Source organism: Danio rerio, chromosome 17, assembly GCF_052040795.2.
Source record: "Danio rerio strain M-AB ecotype USA chromosome 17, GRCz13ab, whole genome shotgun sequence".
Taxonomy (NCBI): domain Eukaryota; kingdom Metazoa; phylum Chordata; class Actinopteri; order Cypriniformes; family Danionidae; genus Danio; species Danio rerio.
Window position 1 is genome coordinate 28,542,374 of NC_141037.1, and position 22,399 is coordinate 28,564,772.

The 22,399-nt window shown below is 33.3% G+C and overlaps 1 protein-coding gene across 4 annotated transcripts in view; it reads left to right on the top strand.

Annotated features, from left to right (window-relative positions):
- The window catches only part of rps6ka1 (ribosomal protein S6 kinase a, polypeptide 1), a 105,609-nt gene that overhangs the window by 68,008 nt on the left and 15,202 nt on the right, over positions 1-22,399 (top strand). Inside the window, exons 1-10 of one of the 4 annotated variants that reach the window (XM_087289573.1) lie at positions 1,388-1,543; positions 4,587-4,643; positions 12,396-12,515; positions 14,779-14,860; positions 17,123-17,203; positions 18,985-19,064; positions 19,154-19,260; positions 20,927-20,964; positions 21,049-21,191; positions 21,283-21,353. In XM_087289573.1, coding sequence (XP_087145699.1) covers positions 1,481-1,543; positions 4,587-4,643; positions 12,396-12,515; positions 14,779-14,860; positions 17,123-17,203; positions 18,985-19,064; positions 19,154-19,260; positions 20,927-20,964; positions 21,049-21,191; positions 21,283-21,353 — 842 coding nt within the window. In that variant the 5' untranslated portion in view covers positions 1,388-1,480. Of the gene's footprint in view, positions 1-1,387; positions 1,544-4,586; positions 4,644-7,413; positions 7,790-12,395; positions 12,516-14,778; positions 14,861-17,122; positions 17,204-18,984; positions 19,065-19,153; positions 19,261-20,926; positions 20,965-21,048; positions 21,192-21,282; positions 21,354-22,399 lie in introns of those variants that run through there. The other 3 variants (XM_087289572.1, XM_087289571.1, NM_001077775.3) reach the window with 3 other exon arrangements.

The window sequence follows — 22,399 nt, forward strand, 5'->3', positions numbered from 1 at the left end:
TAATCAAACTATTACTGTCATGTAGGATTTTTGTAACACATATTGTTACAGGATGAACTATACACACACAGATGTTTGACATTATTCTCTGCATCACGAAATGTGGAGGGATTTTCCCCATACAGTGTTTGGTATCAAACTCTATTAAAACAACTTCCAGCAGTTCATACCTGCATGCAAAGTGTATGCAAAGTGAATTATAGTAAACTGCTTGGCAGTCAAGCCCATGTCTTAGAGCAGAGATGCCTAAAGTAGGGCCCACAGGCCAAAGTTGGCCCATTGAAAACCTTTCATTTGGCCCACTATACCATCTGAGAAGAGAGTGAGAACAAAGGACAGGGTTGGAGAGAATGCCTTTCGTCATGTTTAATTTGATGCAACTTTTTTTCATTGTTTTATTGCTGAGATACAAAAAGGCAAATGTTTCAATAACATTTTTTTAAATGTATATACTGTCACTCGACAGATAGCAGACTATGCAGAAGACATCGGCAAGCGAATCATGGCAAAAATTTATGTATCTCCATTAGGGCTGGGTTGATAATGTTGAAATGATATTATATCGAGTCACAAAAAACTTACTGCAACAATGGGAATCTAAAAGTGTTGATATTAGAGATGTGCCTAAAATATGAATACAGCTCAAAATATCTTATGCCATAAGATATGGACCCTCTATTTTTTGTAGCTTTAGTCATTGTTGGGGTACTTTTTTAAATCTGGAAGCATTAACAACTTATATTGAAATATATATTGTTATCGTTCAATATGGAAAATAATTATGGAAATGATTAACTTAGATTCATTATCAAATGTATAAAAGCATATTAGTTACTATGAAGCAATTTTTTCTAGTTATTTTTGAATATTATAAAATTAATTAGGATATTACCCATGACAACTATTACCTTTGGCCTATTAGCCCTAATCAAGTGTGGTTTTTTGGCTCTTCATAAGAAAAAGTTTGGGCATCCCCAGTTTAGACTTTCTAATTTCATGCTGCTTTACCAGTTAAATACACAAACTCTATGCATAGATTAGTTAAATATAACTAGCTGGTTTAGCTGTAGCATTTCTGCTTTAGTATGAAGTAATTGCTTTCGTTTTTGCTTCCCAACACTAATGACATCAGTGTCATTAAATATAGCCTTTAAATTACTGCAGTTGCAGCTGTTTTTAGATGCGCAAGTGCTGGGGATGAAATTAGTCATGGCAAAAATTGGTGGCCACATTAAATGACACAACCGCTAAAGCCATTGGGCCTGTGGAAATGTACCTGTCTAAATGCAAAAGCAGAAACTTGGGAGTGACTTGGGTTGAAATTTTGTTCTGGTCAAAAGTTTCAACATTTCCTACTCTGTGTCCTCATCTGAATATATGAGCCCCTTTCTGCATTTCCCCATTTCTGATGACTCAAGAGGTCTGTGTGTGTGAGAGAGAAAGACTGTGACGGATAGCCTCACTCAAGCCTTTGTCCTCAATGACTTGGGTCAGGGTGGAGATGTGGAGGCATATCTTTCGAACCAAGCCACGGATGCAACAGGTAAGTGTACTTGACATTTACCTGAGGGGTTTGTTTTAGGATGAGAGATGAGAGGAACAGGAAGCACATCATTTTACATGGTGCCCAATGCCCATTCTCTTCTGATGTGGGAGAAGATTAGAGAAAGTCCAGACATCACATTATTATGCTGTTGTATACTTCATATGTGCTGGTCTAAAGTCGTAGGGGTCTTTTTAGAGGGCACGTCCCTAGATGTGTAAGCTGTTTCAGTTTGATTCTAGTGTGTGTGTGTGTGTGTGTGTGACTGAACGCTGGGTTGAACATTTCTGAAACAGGAAACGTCTGGTTTATGATGCAGAAAGCGGCAGCCTGTAGCTATGTGGTTTGCTCAGGCTTGCAAATAATACATTAGGTGTTAAATCCTGTGTGGCTTTACTTTCATATTAATGTTTAGGATTGTCGGATGCTTTCTTTTTATTTCTATTTTAGTTGCACCTAATTGAGAGCATATGGAGACAGATGTGCACACTGCTTTTGCAAAATATTGGTAGCAAAAGTGCATTTTGTTTTCTCTGTTGCTGTTTTTTTTATCATGGTGTTGATATTTTTGAAGCCCAGCAGAAGTTGATACAGATGTAGATGCTCATAAATCTAGAGGCTTCAAATAGATTCCATAACTGTTACATGGTGTTTAAGATGCTAAAGGTCGTTGTTGATTGCACGAGAGAATAATAAAGAACTTTCTCTCTTTTTCTGTCAACCTCAGCTGAAACAGGAAGTTTCGAATTGTTCCTGCTGTCGTATGGCTTTGTTACTGGTGTGTGTTCATTTTGTGATGTCAGCTCCATACACTTTCAACACTGAAAGATCACATTAGCGTCCTTCCTACACAAAACGAAGGACTAATTGACTGAATGGAATCTGTCATTTGATTAAACGTAAATTGTTCCAAGTTAGTTTGGACTGACTAGAATACAAAACGCAAATCTAAAAATGTGTCAGGCGCTGTTTAATTGTGAACAGGTTTAAAGTTGGTAGGTTACAAAAAGATCTATGAAGTTTTCTGAAGTTTATAGTACCATAGTTTAGTGTGAAAACAGACATTTAATGATATTTAATCTTCATTTCCTTACTTTAAGAGACTCATTTACACAAGAGCATAGAAATTTAAGCCTTCAGGGAAATCATCTGTTTTTAATGTATTTGTTTAGCATAGAAAGCTGTTAGCAGATTAGCTTGCACATGTAAACATTAGCAAAGACCTGCTTTATCAGATCATGTAAACTTCCTCCTCTGACATTCTTAATGCTATCTTGCAACTATTACACTAGTTTCAAGTAACGATTAAGATAGCTTTCAATCCAGTTAATGGTGCAAGATCACTGTGCTTGTTTTTGGTTTTATATGTTATTATCTGCATCTGTGAAATTGTTATTGTATTGTGTCCCTGGTGCGTCGTATCTGCGTTTTATGTTGCCGAGTCTACGTTATAAATGAGAACTGGTTCTCAATTGACTTACCTGGTTAAATAAAGGTTATTATATAGCCAAGCTGTGTAGAAAGTGTTGAAAGCTGCTAGCCCTGCCCCTAGATAACAAATGTAAACATTACCCGTTAAAACGTCATTGCTGAAAGAAATCTCTTGACCTCTTCATATACTGTAGCCATTTATCATACACTGTCAGAAAAAATGTGCAAAATTTGTGCCCTAAGAGGTTAAAATGGCTTGTCACTAGGGCTGTACTCTTAAGGGTTCACTTGTTACCCATATTTGCACCTTAGCAGTAGATACCGTCAAAGGACAAATATGTACCTCTGCTGACTAAATTGTATCTTTTTTCTGTGATAAATAATGCTATCTTCCACAGTGACTAAATTAACACCCTTTGATTTTAATTCTATATATTAAAATCTATATATTTCACACACATTCATTTTATTTTATTTTCGGTTTAGTCCCAAGTTATCCAGCATATGTTTTACGCAGCGGATGCCCTTTCAGCTGCAACCAATCTCTGTGAAATATCCATACACAATCATTCACCTGTACTGCATGTCTTTGGACTGTGGGGGAAACCAGAGCACCAGGAGAAACCCACGCAAACACATGGAGAACATGCAAACTCCACACAGAATGCTCAAACCAGCAACCTTCTTGCTGTGAGGTGACAGCACTACCTACTGCACCACTGTAAAAAAAAAATATATATATATATATTTTTTTATAATATATAATATATTAAAAAATATATATATATATATAGAACTGCGTAACCTCTATCAGAATAGTAAAACGTGTTTAACCAACAGTTCCAAACTGTTCCACTAAAAAAAGAAATAAAATAATCATCAAAAAAAAAAAAAAAACTAAGACACTTCTATATACTTTTATTTATACTTATTTATAAATGGTTTAACTAAATTTTTGCGATTTTTTTAAAACCTTGACTTTTCAAACATTGAAATCGATTATCATTGAAAAAACTTGAAAAAGGTTATCATCCCATGCCTGACATGGACTCTTTGACAGTTGGAAACATATTTGTACCCTTTATATCTTTAAATGGTACATATGAATACCATAAGGTGCTACTATGAACCATTCACCATTTGTACCCCAAGTGTTCACAAATGGCCTTTTTTTTCTGACAGTGCAGGCGTGAAATGACACAAACGATGGCAGAATTTACTTTATTCTATTTTTGCTCTCTCAAGATTGATGCAAACCTGGAACAGCAATGTGTTGGTTGAGAAATTTCGGAGTTCTTGGTGCATCAGGACATACAGTTGAAGTCAGAATTATTAGCTCCCCTGTTTATATTTTTTCCACAATTTCTGTTTAACGGAGAACAGATTTTTAAAACATATTTCTAAACATAATAGTTTTAATAACTTACTTCTGAAATACAAATACAAACAAAAAAAACTATATATATATAATTCTATAATTCTGTAATAAATATATAATAGTAAATTTATAATAATAAATATATAATAATTCTGACTTCAAACATACTTGAGATATTTTGTACAAAGTTTGACTGTCTTTTTGTTAACTTTTTCCTCAACCCTACATGAACAGTACAAGGCACAGCACTTCTACAGTCTAGAGAAAGAGATTGCCGCTGTCAGTGTGAAGGTAAGAGATCTGGGGTTTTCTGCTGCCGCCTGCTTTCCTTTCTGAGCTCCGTCCTGCAGTCTGTCCGCTTGGGTTTTTGTGGGATTCAGGATAAAGGAAGAGGAGTGCTGAAACTTTCATGGCTGTCTTGGGTGTTTGTTGTTTCTTTGATTATTATGACTTCCTCTTCTTGTATTAGGCTGGAGTGCTCAGGGTCAGAGGAAGAACCTGTGTGTTTTAAAGAAGCACCGTATTTTTAGCACAGTCAATGGTGGAGGAGAACACAGACAGGGGAAAACAGCAATGCATTATGGGACAGGATGAGCCCTTGTGTGTTCACCCGACGGAAACAGACATTTAGATAAAGCTCAGACAGGGACTTTTCTCTTGGTCTACTTCTGTTTGTGGTTATGTTGATTTTACAGTCATCTGATTTGTTTTATTCAGTCTTTTTTATTTGTTTGTTCTTTCATTTGTTTGTTTGTTTTTTTTCTTTTCGACGTTTGTTTCGCTTGTTTTTCTTTTCATTTTTGTTTATTTCGTGTAGCAGCATAACCGATACAATATTTTCACTGCCAATCATTTCACTTTTTTATACCAATATAGAAAGTAACAAAACTCAATGTCAAAATTCAATAAATAAATTAAATAATAATAATAACAATACAAAAATAATGTATACAACATTAATAACAAAATTTACACAATTAGGCGAGGGTCAAATATACTACTATGGTGCTTATAATATGCCAAAACAATCTGAATTTTAATTGTGTTGATTTGAATTATTGACAATTATTATTTAATAAATCTGAATTAATTAATTAATTTCTTAAATTGAATTAGAATTTTATAACTTATATATTGAACATCTGAAATTTAAGACAACTGAATTTTCTTTTTGACTTTTTCGGTGATTCATCTTAAATTCTTTTTATTTTATTAGTTATATGGATTGCTTCTTTATTTGTTTCTTTTTTTTCATTTACCTTTATACTTCTGTGTTTTTTATTAATTGGTTTATTCTTTTGATTAATTTATTTTTGTTATTTATTTTTTCTTTTCATTTTGTTTGTAGTTGTTTTTTGCTTTTACTTTAGTTCCTTTTTTTCTTGTTTTTAGTCATGTTAATTTTTCTTCAGTTCTTTTTTGTTTTTTTATTTGTTTGGTTTCATGTTTTTTCTTTGTTTTTTTAGTACTTTTTCTTGCACTTTTAATTTTGCAATAATAAACACAACACAAAAAGAGTGTGTTTATCGTTTAGTACTAGGAATTCACCGATATGGATTTTTTTGGCCAATATCGATAACTCTAAAGATTTGGAAGTCGATAACCGATATATTAGCCAATTAATATAAATATTTTAAAATGTCTTACTTTTATACAGTAAACAACTGATTTTGTTTTTAAAACTTCCTAAAAGTTTAAACTTTGAACTGATCTTATGAACTGAATGGTCTATACTCAAATAAAAAAACAATCTTTTTAAATTGCAAGGTGATTATTTAGACCTAAATTCACGATTTCACTTAAATCAACATGTCAAGAATAAATTGTTTTCTTTTATTCACATAGCAAATTATTATGCAACTTGACTGTTGCATAAAAATAATAGGGTAAATAACAAAACAGGATTTAATTAACAAACAAGTATAATAAATAGATTTTAAATAAAATGAAAGTGAAAGAACTAAGAACTGAAACCATCCCAATTGTTCTTGAATAAAATGTGTTATAGTAATGTGCATATGTAAAAATATGTATTGTCCAAAAAAGAGGTGTTTTGACAGTTCAGAGCCATCAAGCGAAAAGCTAAATGCGGATAGTATTTCTTTAGAAAACGTGGCATTAATGTTTAGCTGCAGGCACTGTGTGATGCATGTGCATGCGAAGCTAGTCGGATTTGTCCTCGGAGTCAGATTTTGATACAGCATGACTTTGACAAACACAGAGCATAATATAAAGACAGAATGTGGCAGACAGTTGAGAACACCCATACTGGATTCAGTGACTGGCACACGTCTCCACAACTGCTGTAAAGGCTTTGTCAGATCACTATGTATGTCTGCTGTGATATCCATCTTATGCTCTCGTTAAAATCATTATAATTATGCTAATCAAACTGAATACAATCCTACATTAACACATAGCAAGCAACATGTTGATAATAACAAATAATCATATTAGATTACGAACAACCCAACGAGTTGTTTAGCACATGTTCATTGCAGCTATTATGTTTACACAAGTGATATTTTTCCTGAGGTGATTTAAATCAAAATACACAATGGAACTCTATCAAACATATCTACAATGATAAGGAATATGGTTACTTGGCGCACAGCAATACCACACAAAGAAAGGACAGACTTTGAAGCAATAAACAATTTGAGGAAAGCTCCGTTATAGTGCACTGGACATGTCTGAACAAGTTCAACCCATGCTTGCATAAGGCAGGCAGTTCTGTACAATGACATAATCTATCGGCTTAACGATATCGGCCTAATTTTGATATCGGACCAATAACATAAAATATAGCATTTATCGGCCGATGTTGATATGGCCGCCGATATATCGTGCATCCCTATTTACTACATGATTATAAAAATATTCATCAAGTACACATAAATAAAAAAAAATTCTTCAGATATATAAAATACAATTTGACAAACTGAAAAAAGTATGTTTTCTTTGCGCTATATTTACATTAGCGTGTGATTATTCTGCCACACATTACTTTCACACATCCTCCCTCCCTCTCTCTGTTTTTTTTTTTTCTCTTACCAGTTCTGTTTTCAGGTCTCAGTCTCTTCCTTCCTCTTCCTGTCTTCACTTTAGTTGTCGAACAGGGCAGAGCAAACACCCGTACCAACTCACACACACAAACACACACATTTCGCTCTCTTATCTGGGATGAGTGTTGTTGTCGCAACCCCAACTGCAGGCGGATGGGGGTAATAGTGAAATGCCCTGACTAGAGGAGAGATGAAGAGATGGAGAAGGAGAAAAGGAAGTTTAGTAAAGTCAGTCAGTTGTTGACTCTTTACCTGTTCAGGCGTCAGCACAGTAAGACTTTAGCCAATGGCACTCAGTCCAGAGAGGACACAAACACCACCACAAACTGCACTTCATCTAGTGCAACTTTAACTGAACTTACAACGTGGACGGTCAGTAATTGCACACTCTAACACAAAATATATATGCATAGTTTTGTTGTTGGCTTGTGTTGTTATGGAGTTTGTATGTTGAGGGGAAATGTTTCATTTGGTTTGTTGTTTTGGGCAACACTGAAGTGAATAAGTGCAGGTATTAACATTGCCTTCCTTTTAAAGACATCCATCTTTCTTGTGGTGTGCCTCTATGATCATGCTCATGTTTTTTTTTTGGTCATACAAGTGTTAGCACGGAAATGAAAAGTAAATTCTGTTCAGTCAAAGTGTTTGGAAAAGCAATATTGTGTCTTATTGGTTTAATTAATTCTTGAATAATTATTACTCTTATTGATCATGTTTACATTTACATACAAACGACACTGTGTTTACTTAAAAATCGAGTTATTTTCTGGTGGTGATATCAAAACATGAGCACCCATGCATCAGTTTAGATCTTCAGTGTAAGGTATTTACATGTGTGAAATGGGGCAATGGGCAAAAATCTTAAAAATTAATTAGTTTATATCTTGTTGATAAAGGAAGATTGTTTAATATTTACATGACCACAAATGTTGTCTGCTTAAGTGTAATTAGGTGAAGGCACCAGTTCACCCAAAAATAGATATAAAGTTGTTTTAAACTTTTATGAATTTCTTCTGTTAAAGCCAAGATGAAGAAACTGAAGAATGTTGGAAAAATGAGCCACTGATGTCCATAGTAGGAACAAAAAAATACTATGGAAGTCTGTGGCTGCTTTCTTCCAACGTATTTCAAAATATCTTTGTGTGTTTGTGTGTGTATGTGTGTGTGTGCGCGTATGTGTGTGCGTGCGTGTTTGTGTCTTCTTTAGCAGAAGAAAGAAACTCAAACAGGTTTGAGAAAAGTAAAGGATGAGTTCGTTTCTGGATGAACTTTTCCTTTAAATATCACTTTAAACTAGGGGTGCCCAATTTTTTTCTTATAAAGGCCAAAAACCACACTTGATTGAGGCTAGCAGGCCAAAGGTAAATATAGTTGTCATGGATAATTTCCTAATTTATATAATATTTAAAAATTACTTGAAAACATTGCTTTATATTAACTAATATGTTTTTTTTTACATATGATAATGAATCTCAGTTATAACAGAATGGAGATAAGGGCTGGGCGATATGGCAAAAATGCAATCCTAATTAATTATTTTTCATATTGTATGATAACGATATATATTTCGATTTAAGTTGTCAGTGCTTCCAGATTTAAAAGAGTACCCCAACAATGACTGAAGCCACGAAAAAGAGAGTCCATTAAATGGCATAACATATTTTCGGCTGATAAATTTTAGGAGGCTGAAAATTCGATACACCTGTAATATCAGCACTTTTGGATTCCCATTGTTGTACATTTCTTAGATCAGTATAGAGTTAGAAAGTCCAGAGCTTAGTATTGTTACTGACATCAATTTATTTCGCAATTCCATATAATATCGTTTATCAGCCTAACTCTAATGGAGATAGACAAATTTTTGCTGTGATTTGCTTGCCAATGTCTTTTGCATAGTCCAATACCTGTCGAGTCACAGTAATTACATTTTAAAAAATCTGATTCATTTACAACATTTAATTGAAACATTTGATTTTTTTGTATCTCAGGAACAAAACACACCAACAAACAAACGTTACATCAAATTAAACATTACAAAAGGCATTTTCCTCAACTCTCTTTATCATTCTCACTCTCCTCTCAGATGGGATGAGATGGTGGGCCAAATCAAAGGTTACAATGGGCCAACTTTGGTTTGCTGGCCCTAGTTTGGGCATCTCTGGTTTAAACCAATACATTTTAAACAAACTTTTAAAAGAATAATTTAATTTATTATTTTTGTTTATTTGTCAGGGACAGTGTACATTAATTAGCATTGCTGCAAATGCTCTACAATTAGCTAGAAGGCTATTTTTTTATCCGTTGTCTCTGGACAGATGTTAGAATTGTATAATTTTTGTATTATTTTTTAGAGTGACAATCAATCGAGTATAACTAAGAAGCACTAAAATAGATATAGTTAAATATATTTTAGTAAATAAAATGTATATACAAAAATAACTAAAAACACCAGCATTATTAATAGAGATAAGAGTAGTTAAAACATATTTAAACAACAAATCATTAAGATCCAGGCAGAAGTGGTATCATGATAGGTAGGTACAAGCTAATATGAATGATGACACTTCTATAAACCTATTGTAAGTGGTTATTTCTCTGATGCTCCCAGGGGACCGTTTACCCTAAAATCGAAATAGTCATTTTAAACTTGTGGACATTCTTCTGTGAAACAAAACCAGATGTATTGAAGACTGTTGTTCATTAAGCAGTTGTGTTGATCATTGACTTGCATTATAAGGGCACACATTTACACCAAATCAAAACGCCAAGACATTTGTCAAAAGATATATTTGGTGTTCCATGGTAACAAACAAGTCATACAGGAAAGAGCATGGCAGTAAACAAAATTATGTGTTTAAATGACAGCTTATTAGTATAATGACAATGTTTCCAACTTCCCACTGAGTGATGATGTTGGTGGTGAGTTAGTCAGCTTGTGGGTTGTATACCAGCAGCTGTTAGTCTAACTGGGTTTGATATTTTACTGTTTGTGTGGTTTACTAAACCATGTTCTCAGAATGCTCGTCTTCTCCTCTAATCTGATTTCTAGCAGAGACTAGCCAATTGCTAATATAATAGCTAAATCCAATTACAGTAGCTAACATCTACTAACTCTAATGCTCTAATCTAAATGCATAAGCTTTCCATCTGCACTGCTGATGAAGCTTGCAAAATAACAAAATAACATGGTGGTGGTATTTAAACCCTTCATAGGGCAAACACTCATTAGATAAACCCTGAAGTGTTACAAGGGTTTAGTACAAGGGTTTAGTTGAACTGTTATGACTTTGTATATGTATAAAAATGTATGTTGTAATCAATTTCAATGTTCTTTTCTCAGTAAAGTGTTAATAGTGTCATGATAATACTAAAAATGTGTGTTTAAATCAGGTTGTGCAACAATCCCTGAAAACTTTCTGATATAACTGTTATATTTTATCTCTTAAAGAAGGAACTTTATTGAAAGATCCATCCCTCTTGGAGCCCCATTTAGATGTTGGGATGTTGTTAAAGTCACTGACAATGCTATTGATTTACTCTTGAAATTAAGGTTAAATGTTCAGTGACATAGATGATAATACACTCAAGCATGGCACATCATTCAGTGCCTTCTCTCATAAGAGACTTAAAGTCCTATCTATAGTATTTACTTAAAGTCCAAAATATCTTTTGTTCTTGTGTGTTTACGTTAGCGTACACCAGTGGTTCTCAGTTCCAGTACTCAAGTCACCCCCTTCCCTCCTGACCTGCACATTTTGTATTGCCGCGGCCATACTTGATTTTGCGCATGTGAATTTATGTTGTACAATGTTGCGAAGAGGGGTGGAATTAAACAAGTTGATTAGACATTTAAAAAGTTGGTCCATATTTTAAGTCATGTTTTGATCTTCTACAGGTCTCATGTAATCATGTGATGCGAAATTGTTGGTCAGAGTTTACCAAGCTTGAACTCTCACCACAGCGAACTGCAAAACTTGCCACATGAGCTTGTGTTTCCAGTCATGAATGGAAGACTATGGAGCGAAAAGTGCAGTGTGACCGCGGCTTACGTCTTCCTTAGTTAACACACCTGATTCAGATCATCAGCTTATTAGCAGAGAGATCCATGAACTGATCCTTTTGTGTCAAATAAGACATCCATACAAAATGTTCAGGACGCAATTGAGAACCACTGGTGTACTCAAACAAGTGAATGCACAGTTTTACAAAACTATAGTCTGTTTAGTAATGTCCTCAGACTTTTAAAAATAATCTTAAAAACGTGATTAGTTCATTTAATTTGTGATTTAACTCCAAAAAGTGAGATGTTGAATATACTTTTAAAAAAAGAGCAAACATTTTTTTTAATAACTTAATTTTATAGTTATGCACATAGTTTATTTAATAAAGGGAGCAGGTTTACTCACTTTAAAGCCAACTAATCACTTTAAAACAAAGAGTTCACTCACTTTTTAAAGTAAAGTCAACTAATTGCTTTTTACAGTTGAGAGGTTCATCCTTAATAGATTGTTCTCTCTCAGAACATTCAGAATCAAGTCAGCATTAACAATCAAGCTTGTCTTCCTGACCAGTTGGCTCTGTATTCTACAATATACGTTATATTCTGGCTACCCTTATTGAACTTATTCTACAATGCGGAAGTGCACTCGTTTTTGCGATTTGTTTAGAACTTCCGATTCAGTCGCCAATGGGAGAAATGACTAGGAATAATAAACCGCAGAAAACGGTCAAACTACTTGCTTTTCAAACAAGTGTGCCCATAACTATACAGACAAAGTAGAATAATATAATAAGAAAATATCAGTTTGCTGCACAATGAGCTATTTTTAATATCTAAAAATGAATGGAAGTTAATGAGAGCAGAAGTCTCGAGCCAAAAAGATTCCAATGGCTGCACCCACTTGTATGCAAGGAATAAGGTCAGTACAGTAAAGCTCATCTCTGAGGTTGAAGTCCATTTCTATCTTTTGTGTTGTAGGAAGATGGTGAGGAGATCAAGGAGATCAACATCACACATGTGGTTAAGGAGGGATCAGAGAAAGCAGATGCTTCGCAGTTCGAGCTGCTCAAAGTGCTTGGACAGGGCTCCTTTGGAAAGGTAAAAAGAACCATACAGTACATTTTGTATTTGTTCATAGAGGTCTTGTGTTTGTCAGTTTGATTTGTTTAGCCTATAAGATGCTGCAAAAACTGAAGCAAGCACTAGTTCATTATGATTTTGTAAAGCTTTTAAACTTGTTAAAATTAAAAAAAATTTAAAAGCTGATTTTGTTTTGAAGCCCCGCAATTTTCTCACACTTTACTTAGCATCAAGTGGTTCCAAACCTTCATGAGTTTCCTCTTTCTGTTGTAGTAGCCATTTACTTCCATCCTTTTTCAACAGAAAAAGGAAACTTAAACAGGTTTGTGACAAGTGAAGGTAGAGTAAGTGATGAGTTGAGAATTTTGAGTTTTGGGAATACATCAAATGAACAAAGAATACATTAAATTGATACTTAAGCTTTCTGCATTGTTGCTTATTAACACTTTACTTCTGGATTTCTGTTTATCTGATAGTCCTGAAAACGTTAAATTAACAATTTTTTCTGAAGAGTTGCAGAAATTGAGATTTAAGACTCCATTAACATTCAGCTTTTCCATCCCAGACTAAATAACGTTTTATTTAATTTACATCAAGTGGGTATACAATAACAAAGCTGCCTACAAAACAGTACATGTCCACACCCTTCTTATATACAATTGAAGTCAGAATTATTAGCCCCCCTTTATTTTTTATTTATTTATTTTTTTTTAAATATTTCCTAAATTATGTTTAACAAGGAATTTTTACAGTGTGTCTGATAATATTTTTCTTCTGGAGAAAGTCTTTTTTGTTTTATTACAACTAGAATAAAAGCAGTTTTATAATTTTTTAAAAACCATTTGAAGTTCAAAATTATTAACCTAGTAAAGCCTTTAAATGTCTCTTTAAGCTGCATAAAAATATCTTGAAAAATATCTAGTCAAATATAATTTACTGTCATCATGTCATCAAGATAAAATAAATCATTATTGTTATTAGAAATTAATTATTAAAACTATTATGTTTAGAAATGTGCTGATTAAATCTTCTCTCAGTTAAACAGAAATTGGGGAAAAATAATCAAGGGGGCAATAAATCTGACTTTAACTGTATGTATATACACGTATACACATATACACATTCAAATAACTTAAATAAAAAATAAATAAATGAAATAATAACAAATAAAAAATAATGAATTGAAACATTAAAAAATAGATAATGATAAAATAACAAAACCAATAATACAATAATTATAAAAATAAATAAAACTACATGTTTACAAACACACAATTCACATAATATTCATATAAGATTCACTTAATATAGTCAAAGTTCTTCTGCTTGTCTTTGATGATATAAGTTAGTTTCTCCTGTCCAATACAGTTCAATATTTATTTTTTCCCCAATTCTATGGATCATCAATGTTTTCTATGCAATAGCCCTTCTAGCTAGAAGAAACCCCAAATACCATATTTTTGTCTTACCAATTGTAAGTTTCATAAGATACAAACCAAAAATGCAGAGCTTGGCATTTAAAGGGATTTTATTATTAAACATGTCTGACATGATTATGTTAATATTAACATTTAACTTTGCTGAGTTTTGTTGAAGTCAGGTTCTCTTTTGTCATTCAATTTAAATAAAACTTCCTGTGGGAAGTTTTCTTTTAACTCGTGAATTTAAAAAGAGTTATTCACCCAACGCTGCAGATTGAGGAAAAAATAACTAATAGAGTTTCTTACATTTTTTTTAAAAACCTTTAAACAAGATATTATAACATTATGAAGTCATGGTGGCGCAGTGGGTAGCAGAATCGCCTCACAGCAAGAAGGCAGCTGGTTGGAGCCCCAGCTGGGTCAGTTGGCATTTCTGTGTGGAGTTTGCATGTTCTTCCTGTGTTCACGTGGGTTTCCTTCAGGTGCTCGGGTTTCCCCCACAGTCCAAAGGCATGCGCTACAGGTGAATTGAATAAGCTAAATCAGCAATAGTGTATGTGTGTGTGAATGCAAGAGTGTATGGGTGTCTCCCATGTTGAATTGCATTTGGAAGGATATCCACTGTGTAAAACATATGCTGGATAAGTTGGCGGTTCATTCCACTGTGGCGACCCCTGATTAATAAAGGGACTAAGCTGAAAAGAAAATGAATGAATTACATCCATTAATATTTTAAACCAGTAATATTACAAGGCAGTAAATATACCAACGGATTGGTTGCTTTCAGATTCATTCAGCACAACAGTCTGACTGAACTCTAGATTAAAAACATGTTTTTTTTTTGTCATCCGTGTCCACAGGTGTTTTTGGTACGGAAGGTAACCCCTCCTGACAATAACCAGCTTTACGCCATGAAGGTCCTGAGGAAGGCCACACTCAAAGGTACAGCATCCGTGTAAACACACATACCACAAACCACACACGCTTCCTTTGCTCACATTGACAACAGATACTTTCATTTCTCATTGTTCTCCTTGCCCTGTTTATTTTTCTTATCTAGAGTCACTCCTAGTTTCACTGTAAACACAATAATCAAGCCTAATCATGCAGTTAACTGTTCCTAGTGACCCTTTTCTTAAATATCATTGAATCTGTGTGTTTCAATGTCAGTATACACAATGTTTAGGCTTATTCCTTCAAATCTGAATTGATGTCAGCTTGGAGTTTGAATGAGGTTACAGGTAAACTGTAACTCTGCGGGTTCACAGACTTCCTGTTTTGTTTTTTCTTTCTTTTTGAGGGGCTTTTTTTGTTTTTGATTCGTACCCCCCAAATGACAAGAAATCCCACCTTGTTCACAACCCTGAGGTTTAAGATTGAGGTGTTTGTTCCTCTTCAATCTCTTTTGTTGTCTCTGTCTTCTCGTTCTTTCTCTCTGCTCCTGAAGAGGATCTCTTGACAGATTAGAGTATGTTCTGATGAGAGCTGATAACATCACTTCCTACAAACACGTTATTTGATAAACTTCTGCTTCGCACTTCTGTGAAGCTCGACTTCACTGAATCTGCTGTTGTGTTGGTCACTTTTACAGTAAAGACTATCTTCCTACTCAGGCTCCACTAATATTGCTAAAATATGTGAATTTCATAACTGCTGTTTGCTTGATTGTATTGTAGTTGTGTTTTATTAGTGTTGCTCAGTATTTCAGACTGAAAATTAAAATGTTTGAATTTAGGGCTATGCTATATAATGATGGCACAATCCAAATTCTGTTTTGTACCCCTTTCCCTTCCCCTTGGCCCTTAAAACTGAGTGTGAAGGGGAAGGGCTTTAAAATTTACCCCTAAGAGCTCATACGCAATTGCATGCTTCATTTGAAATCGACGATCGAAACTGCTGTGGTAATTCCAGTTGTTTTATTTTTTAGGTTTTATCTTCAGGAAATCACTGAAAAGATATCAAAGATATCATGTTTTCACAACAATATAATGTGGCAATAAGATCGTAACTCTACTGTGTATTAACAGCATGGCCATATTCATCTATGTAAAAACAACATTAACATTATTGCAGACACTGTACAAAGGTAGTTTCCAGTCACTAGACTTTTCTGACAAAGTATTCGAGTGTCTTCGAGTGTCAGAATGTTGTGGGACTACCATACAGGAGTTTGATTATAGATCGCCAAATTTAGCGGTTTTTATTTTTGCGGGTTTTTTTTATTTTAATTTTTTTTTTTTTTAATTACGATAAAACATGAACGCGGTTTTGAATATATTAAAATGTGCTTGTTTGTTGTAAAAATTCATAATAATGACAAAAAAATACTAATTTGTAGATCTCCTTACTTCCGGGTGCAGCCATTCTGCTGTTGAGGCTGATGTATTCTGGGAAATTTTCTTACCCCCTGGTTTTGAGTGTGGTCCTGAGAAATCTCCTTTTGAAAGGGTGTACACCCCTTCCTCTTAGCCCTACACCTTCAACCTAAAGAGAATTGGGACACCCTTACCCCATTCACGGGAATGCGCAAAACGAGGGGTAATGGGAAGGGCTAAGGGGTAGAAATGGGATTGGCCCTTTTTATATCCTACTGTATGTACAAAATAAAAAGTATATTGTTTTATTTTATACTTTATCGCTTATGTCATATAAAAACCGCATGATATCATGTCACAAAATAAATTGTTTACTGTAATATTTTTTCATTGTTTAAATGCACTCAATATTACATGCTATTATATCCCATTATGTGAATGCAGACAGAAACATGAATAACAGCATCGTGAGAAAGTTGCAATCTTGAATTTACAATGTTTACTTTTTGCATTTTATTTAACAATTTTGTTGTTCTTCTTGATGGACGTGTAATCATTAGTTTTTGAAAAAAGCTTTATATTTTAATAATATTTATTTTAGATTTGTACATTTTTAATCAAACATTTGCCCTGAAGTTATAAGTGAGATATGATGACACAAGAATGAGTACATTTCTGAGTATGATTAAAAAACTTTACATGCTTATATAGTATTAATTGATTGAAATGACAGAAATGGCACTATATATCAGGACATGTATATCTTTATCGGATTATGAGATGACTTAAATCAGAATATGAGCTTTTTGTCATATAGCACAGCCCTAATAGAATTTGGTAACTTGGAAAACATATTTCCTTTCTAAATGTGAAATTGATCTCATCACAGTGAGGGATCGAGTGAGGACCAAAATGGAGAGAGACATCCTAGCAGACGTCAACCATCCATTTGTGGTTAAACTCCATTATGGTGAGTTGGTGAAGTACTTTGCAAATAATACTTTATCATGCCACTTTTTCCTAGAATGAATTATGCTATTTTAAAGTGTCTCAATATTGTGCTTAAAGGAGTCTATGATATGCAGAAAGAACTGGTCCATCTCTCCCATGTACATTCAATAAACATGGACAACAGAACAGGCACTTACAGAAGCTACACAAAAACTTTTAGTGACAAACCCAAAATTTAAGTTGTTATTCAGTAAAAATCCTGCCATCCACCCACAGTCATTATAATCTGTTGATTTATTGTTTCAATGATCCACTCACAAATCCAAATACCCTGGTGTGCAGATTTAACTGTTTAGCTGTTGTGTTTAAAGCCTCACTGCATGACGATAATGAGGGAATAATAACGTAAAATTTACATCCATTTTTGAAGTTTCAGTGACATGAGCTTGAACATATTTTGATGACAATGTTTTCATTTATGGAATGACTAAACTTGAAATGGCACAGAAAAGCTCTTTGGTTTTAAGTCAGTACTTGATCAAAACAATTAGAGTGTAATATAACTTTAAATTGTTTTGTGAGCGTGGTTTTACTTTGAATCCTGTCCTGTTTTTTCATGAGCATAAATTATGATTTACTCAATTTAGTTTTATTCTATTATTATATTTCGGTTAAGTTTAGTTTAGTTTAGTTTAGTTTACTTTAGTTTAGTTTTGTTTTTTGTTTGGTTTGGTTTGGTTTAGTTTGGTTTTTAGTTTAGTTTGGTGTTTAATTTAGTTTGGTTTTTAGTTTAGTTTGGTGTTTAATTAGTTTAGTTTAGTGTTTGGTTTGGTTTAGTATAGTTTGGTTTGGTTTGGTTTTTAGTTTAGTTTGGTGTTTAATTTAGTTTGGTTTTTAGTTTAGTTTGGTGTTTAATTAGTTTAGTTTAGTGTTTGGTTTGGTTTAGTATAGTTTGGTTTTAAGTTTAGTTTGTTTAGTTTGGAGTTTAGTTTAGTGTAGTTTAGTTTAATTTAGTTTACTTTAGTTTAGTTGGGTTGGGTTTGGTTTAGTTTGGGTTTTAGTTTAGTTTAGTTTAGCTTGGTGTTTAGTTTGGTCTAGTTAAGTTTATTTTTGTTTAGTTTAGTTTTTGGTTTGATTTAGTTTAGATCAGATTAGATTACATTAGCTTAGCTTAGTTTAATTTAGTTTAGTTTTTAAGTTTAGTTTAGTTTAGTTTTTAGTTTGGTTTAGTCTCATTTCATTAAGGTTTTGTGTCCTTGTTTGATTTTGTTGATTTGTTGATTTTGATTTTGCTCATATTCACGAATGGATCTGTTGTGCTTCCTATACACTGCTTCTTGTACACTCTGAGGGTTTGGTGAAGGTCTATATGTGATATAGATTTTTAGATTTTCTAGATGTGCTATAGATTCATTCATTTTCATTCTCTTGTTATTATTTATTTATTTATTTATTTATTATTAATCAATAAGTCACACATACAGTTTAATAAAAATAATGACAATTATACATTTTACCATGATTTACAGAAGATACCCACGTAAATGTCATTCAATTGATGAAATAGTTTATACACCAAAAATTGTATCAGGCATTTTTAAAACAAAATCCAGTTGGTCGATTGGTGCATATTAGTACTGTGTAAGTAAGCATATCAGTCATGAAGCCACTGTATAGACATCTACTAGCATACAGGAAGCTGTGATCTGGTCATTACTGACAAACAGATAAGATTAACTTCGCTTTTACTGCATTGGAAGATTCTTCATGTCTTTGTATGTATATACTGTATGTGTTCAGCCTTTCAGACTGAGGGTAAACTCTATCTGATTCTGGACTTCCTCAGAGGAGGGGATCTGTTCACCAGGCTGTCAAAAGAGGTATATACTGTACAGTAATTCTTACAACAATGAAGCCTTTATTCTCTTCTTTGTCTCTCTTGCATTCACTGAGTCACTCTTTTGTTCAGGTGATGTTCACAGAGGAAGATGTCAAGTTTTATCTGGCTGAGCTGGCATTGGGTCTAGATCACCTGCACGGTCTTGGCATCATATACAGAGATCTCAAACCTGAGAAGTACTTAACATGTTTGCATCTTTATTACAAACACACTTACGAGATACTTGACTGTACAAATGCATCTTATATTATGCTACTGGATAAAGATTAAGTACCTATAGAAACTTATCATAGCATGTGAAAATCTAGACCTTTACTCACATTACACATTGCTTTCCAAAGATACAGGTTATGAGAAAGCTACAAAATATTTTAAAGGCTGAAAAGGTTATATGTAGTGCTTTGATTTCAGGTTGTATGACAAATAAATTCATTATTTTAAAAGGGTTTGATGATACGCTCTGTATAGATACCCATAATGTATGATAATAATCACTTCCATGACAATGAACAATATTGTTCTGGGGTGAGTTTTCCAAACAACAGCATAACTCATGGCTGTACTATTATAGTATGATGCATTATTTGAGAAAAGAATGGCGAATGAATGTTTTCCAAAGCCATAGTTGCTTTGTTGCAGATCCATCATTTGAATCACGTTAGTTACAATGTGAAAACAACTTCCTTTGAGAAAAACCCCATACTTTTTTGTGCGTATTATATTGTTTTACACACACACATACACACAAACACACACAAACATTTTAAAAAAAAATTGAATATTAGTTTTGGTAAAAACATGCACTCACTTTTAATATTAATTTAAATTTATGTAAATGGCACATATAGGGCCTATAAACATTTCCTTTACAGATATTATTGAGAATATGCCATATTCTATTCTAAAACATAAAACCACTTAGCTAACATGTATTCTAATCTTACTAGGAATAAGATGCAACCAGAACTAGATCTAACTATAGCTCTAGAGAAATAGTTGCAAACGTACAAGTTTGCATTGGAACGATGGAAAATAATGCACCAAATCAACTAACTATGTTTGTTACGACGCAACTTGTGATTTTAGTTGGCTAACAATGGCTTATTTAAATGAGATCAATCATTTGATACTAATTATATACTTTTTGTCAATGTTAGGATTAGTTTTACTGTAGTAAAACTATTCAATTCAATTAAATACATCTTTATTTCTATGGCACTTTTACAATGTAGATTGTGTCAAAGTAGCTTTAGATAGAAATTCTTTGAAAAATGAAAACTGGACTAACACAGATTCAATTTTAAGTTCAGTTGAAGTTCAGTTTAGTTCAGTTCAGTGTGGTTTAAATTTCACTGCAGAAAGTCCAAACACTGAAGAGCAAATTCATCAATGCGCAGCTCCACAAGTTCCAAACCAAGCTAACCAGCAAGCAAAACTACTGTAATTTATAGTGATATTTATTTTACTTCATAAAATGGTTGTTTACTTTCAAGTATGACCTTGATATTGATTAAATAAATGCTTAAATTTATACAAACATAAACAGGGATAAATGTTAGTATTTCAGTTTGGCTCTCATTAAAGCAATTGAGATTTTGTTTTGTGCTAACCCAATATGTACTTAAAAAAAGAATTATAATATTAGCATCTTTATTATGTTTAGATTATTTGAATCATTTTGATTGTTTTCAAGTGTAAAATCTGCAGGCATGTGTGTAAATTAAATGAAATAGAGTCATGGCAATTTTCAGTTTTAGCTTATATAATTTTACAGTTAGCCTGCCTCAAATGCTGATTGTGAATGACAAATGTAACAAATAATTTCAATGTTCTGTTTTCTAGCATCCTCCTGGACGAAGAGGGTCATATCAAACTCACAGGTACAATAAAACTAGTTTCAGCTGACAACAATTCAGCCATAATTTCATAACTGGCTAAACTGGTGGTGTTTTTCTTTCTTTCAGATTTTGGATTGTGTAAGGAAGCTATCGATCATGAGAAGAAGGCATACTCGTTCTGCGGGACGGTGGAGTACATGGCTCCAGAAGTGGTCAACCGGCAAGGACACACTCACAGCGCTGACTGGTGGTCATTTGGGGTACTGATGGTACGTCCACAATTGTGCAGAGTTTATGGCTTGTTTGATGTTGCTTACATTTACTCTGATTTATTTGGCTTTTTCTCTCTCTTTGGAATAGTTTGAGATGCTTACGGGATCACTGCCTTTCCAGGGAAAGGACAGAAAAGAAACAATGAATCTCATCTTGAAGTGAGAATCCACCGAGTTTTTATGTTTATAGAGAGAAAGTTTAATGGTGTTTTGATTGGCTTGTTATTTTGTTTTAGTCTATGAGCATCAGATATTTCCGTTTCACTGGTTTGCTTGATTTGTTTGTAGGCTGTTGGAAGAAAAGCAATTTATGTTGATTAACTACAGTGTCAGCAGTGTAGCATTTCTTCTTGTACTTTCATTCAGCATTTTATTATATGAGTGATCAAAAGTGACACTAAAATAATAAATAGTTGAAGGCAAACCTATTTCCTTTCCTATGAATATTTCCCAAGAGATGTTTAACAGAACAGTATTTTCTTTTTTTATATATATTTTTTAAGTTGTTTTTCTTTTAGTTTGCTGGAAATCAAATTAATGATTAGCCCTCTTATGAAATATTTTTTGACTGGCAATAAACAACCCACTGTTGTCCAATGACTTTCCAAATTAACTGACATGTTAAGCCTTTTAACTGCACTTGAAGCTGAATATAGTATCTTGCAAAATAATTAGTATAATATATGCATATTTGTTATAGCAAACACGACAAAATAATTGATTATTAGATATTAATAATTAAGACTGTGTTGGGAAACTCTGTTAATTGGTGCTTGGCAAATCTTTGAAATGGAATAGGCTGCTAAGTTTGTCTTCAAATGTATACTGTTCTGTTCAAAACAAATTATATTTCTTTAAACCTTTTGTCTATTAAATAAATCATGGCTATGAAGCGCAAACTTTATACAGCCCAATAATTTTAACAGTTATAATGATAAAACATTTTCTTGATCAGCAATTCGGAGTATTATAATGATTTCTGACAGATCATGGGACACTGAAGACTAAAATATTGATTTAAAAAATTTTAACAATAGTATTTCATTTAAAAAATATACAATATAAAATTGTTATTTTGCAGCATTTTTATAAATGTTTTTATAAAACATTTAGGCCCAATCCCAATTCTATCCTTCACGTGAAGGGGTAGGGGTTTCCCAATTCTCTTTAGCTTGAAGGCGTAGGGCTAAGGGTAAGGGCTAGAT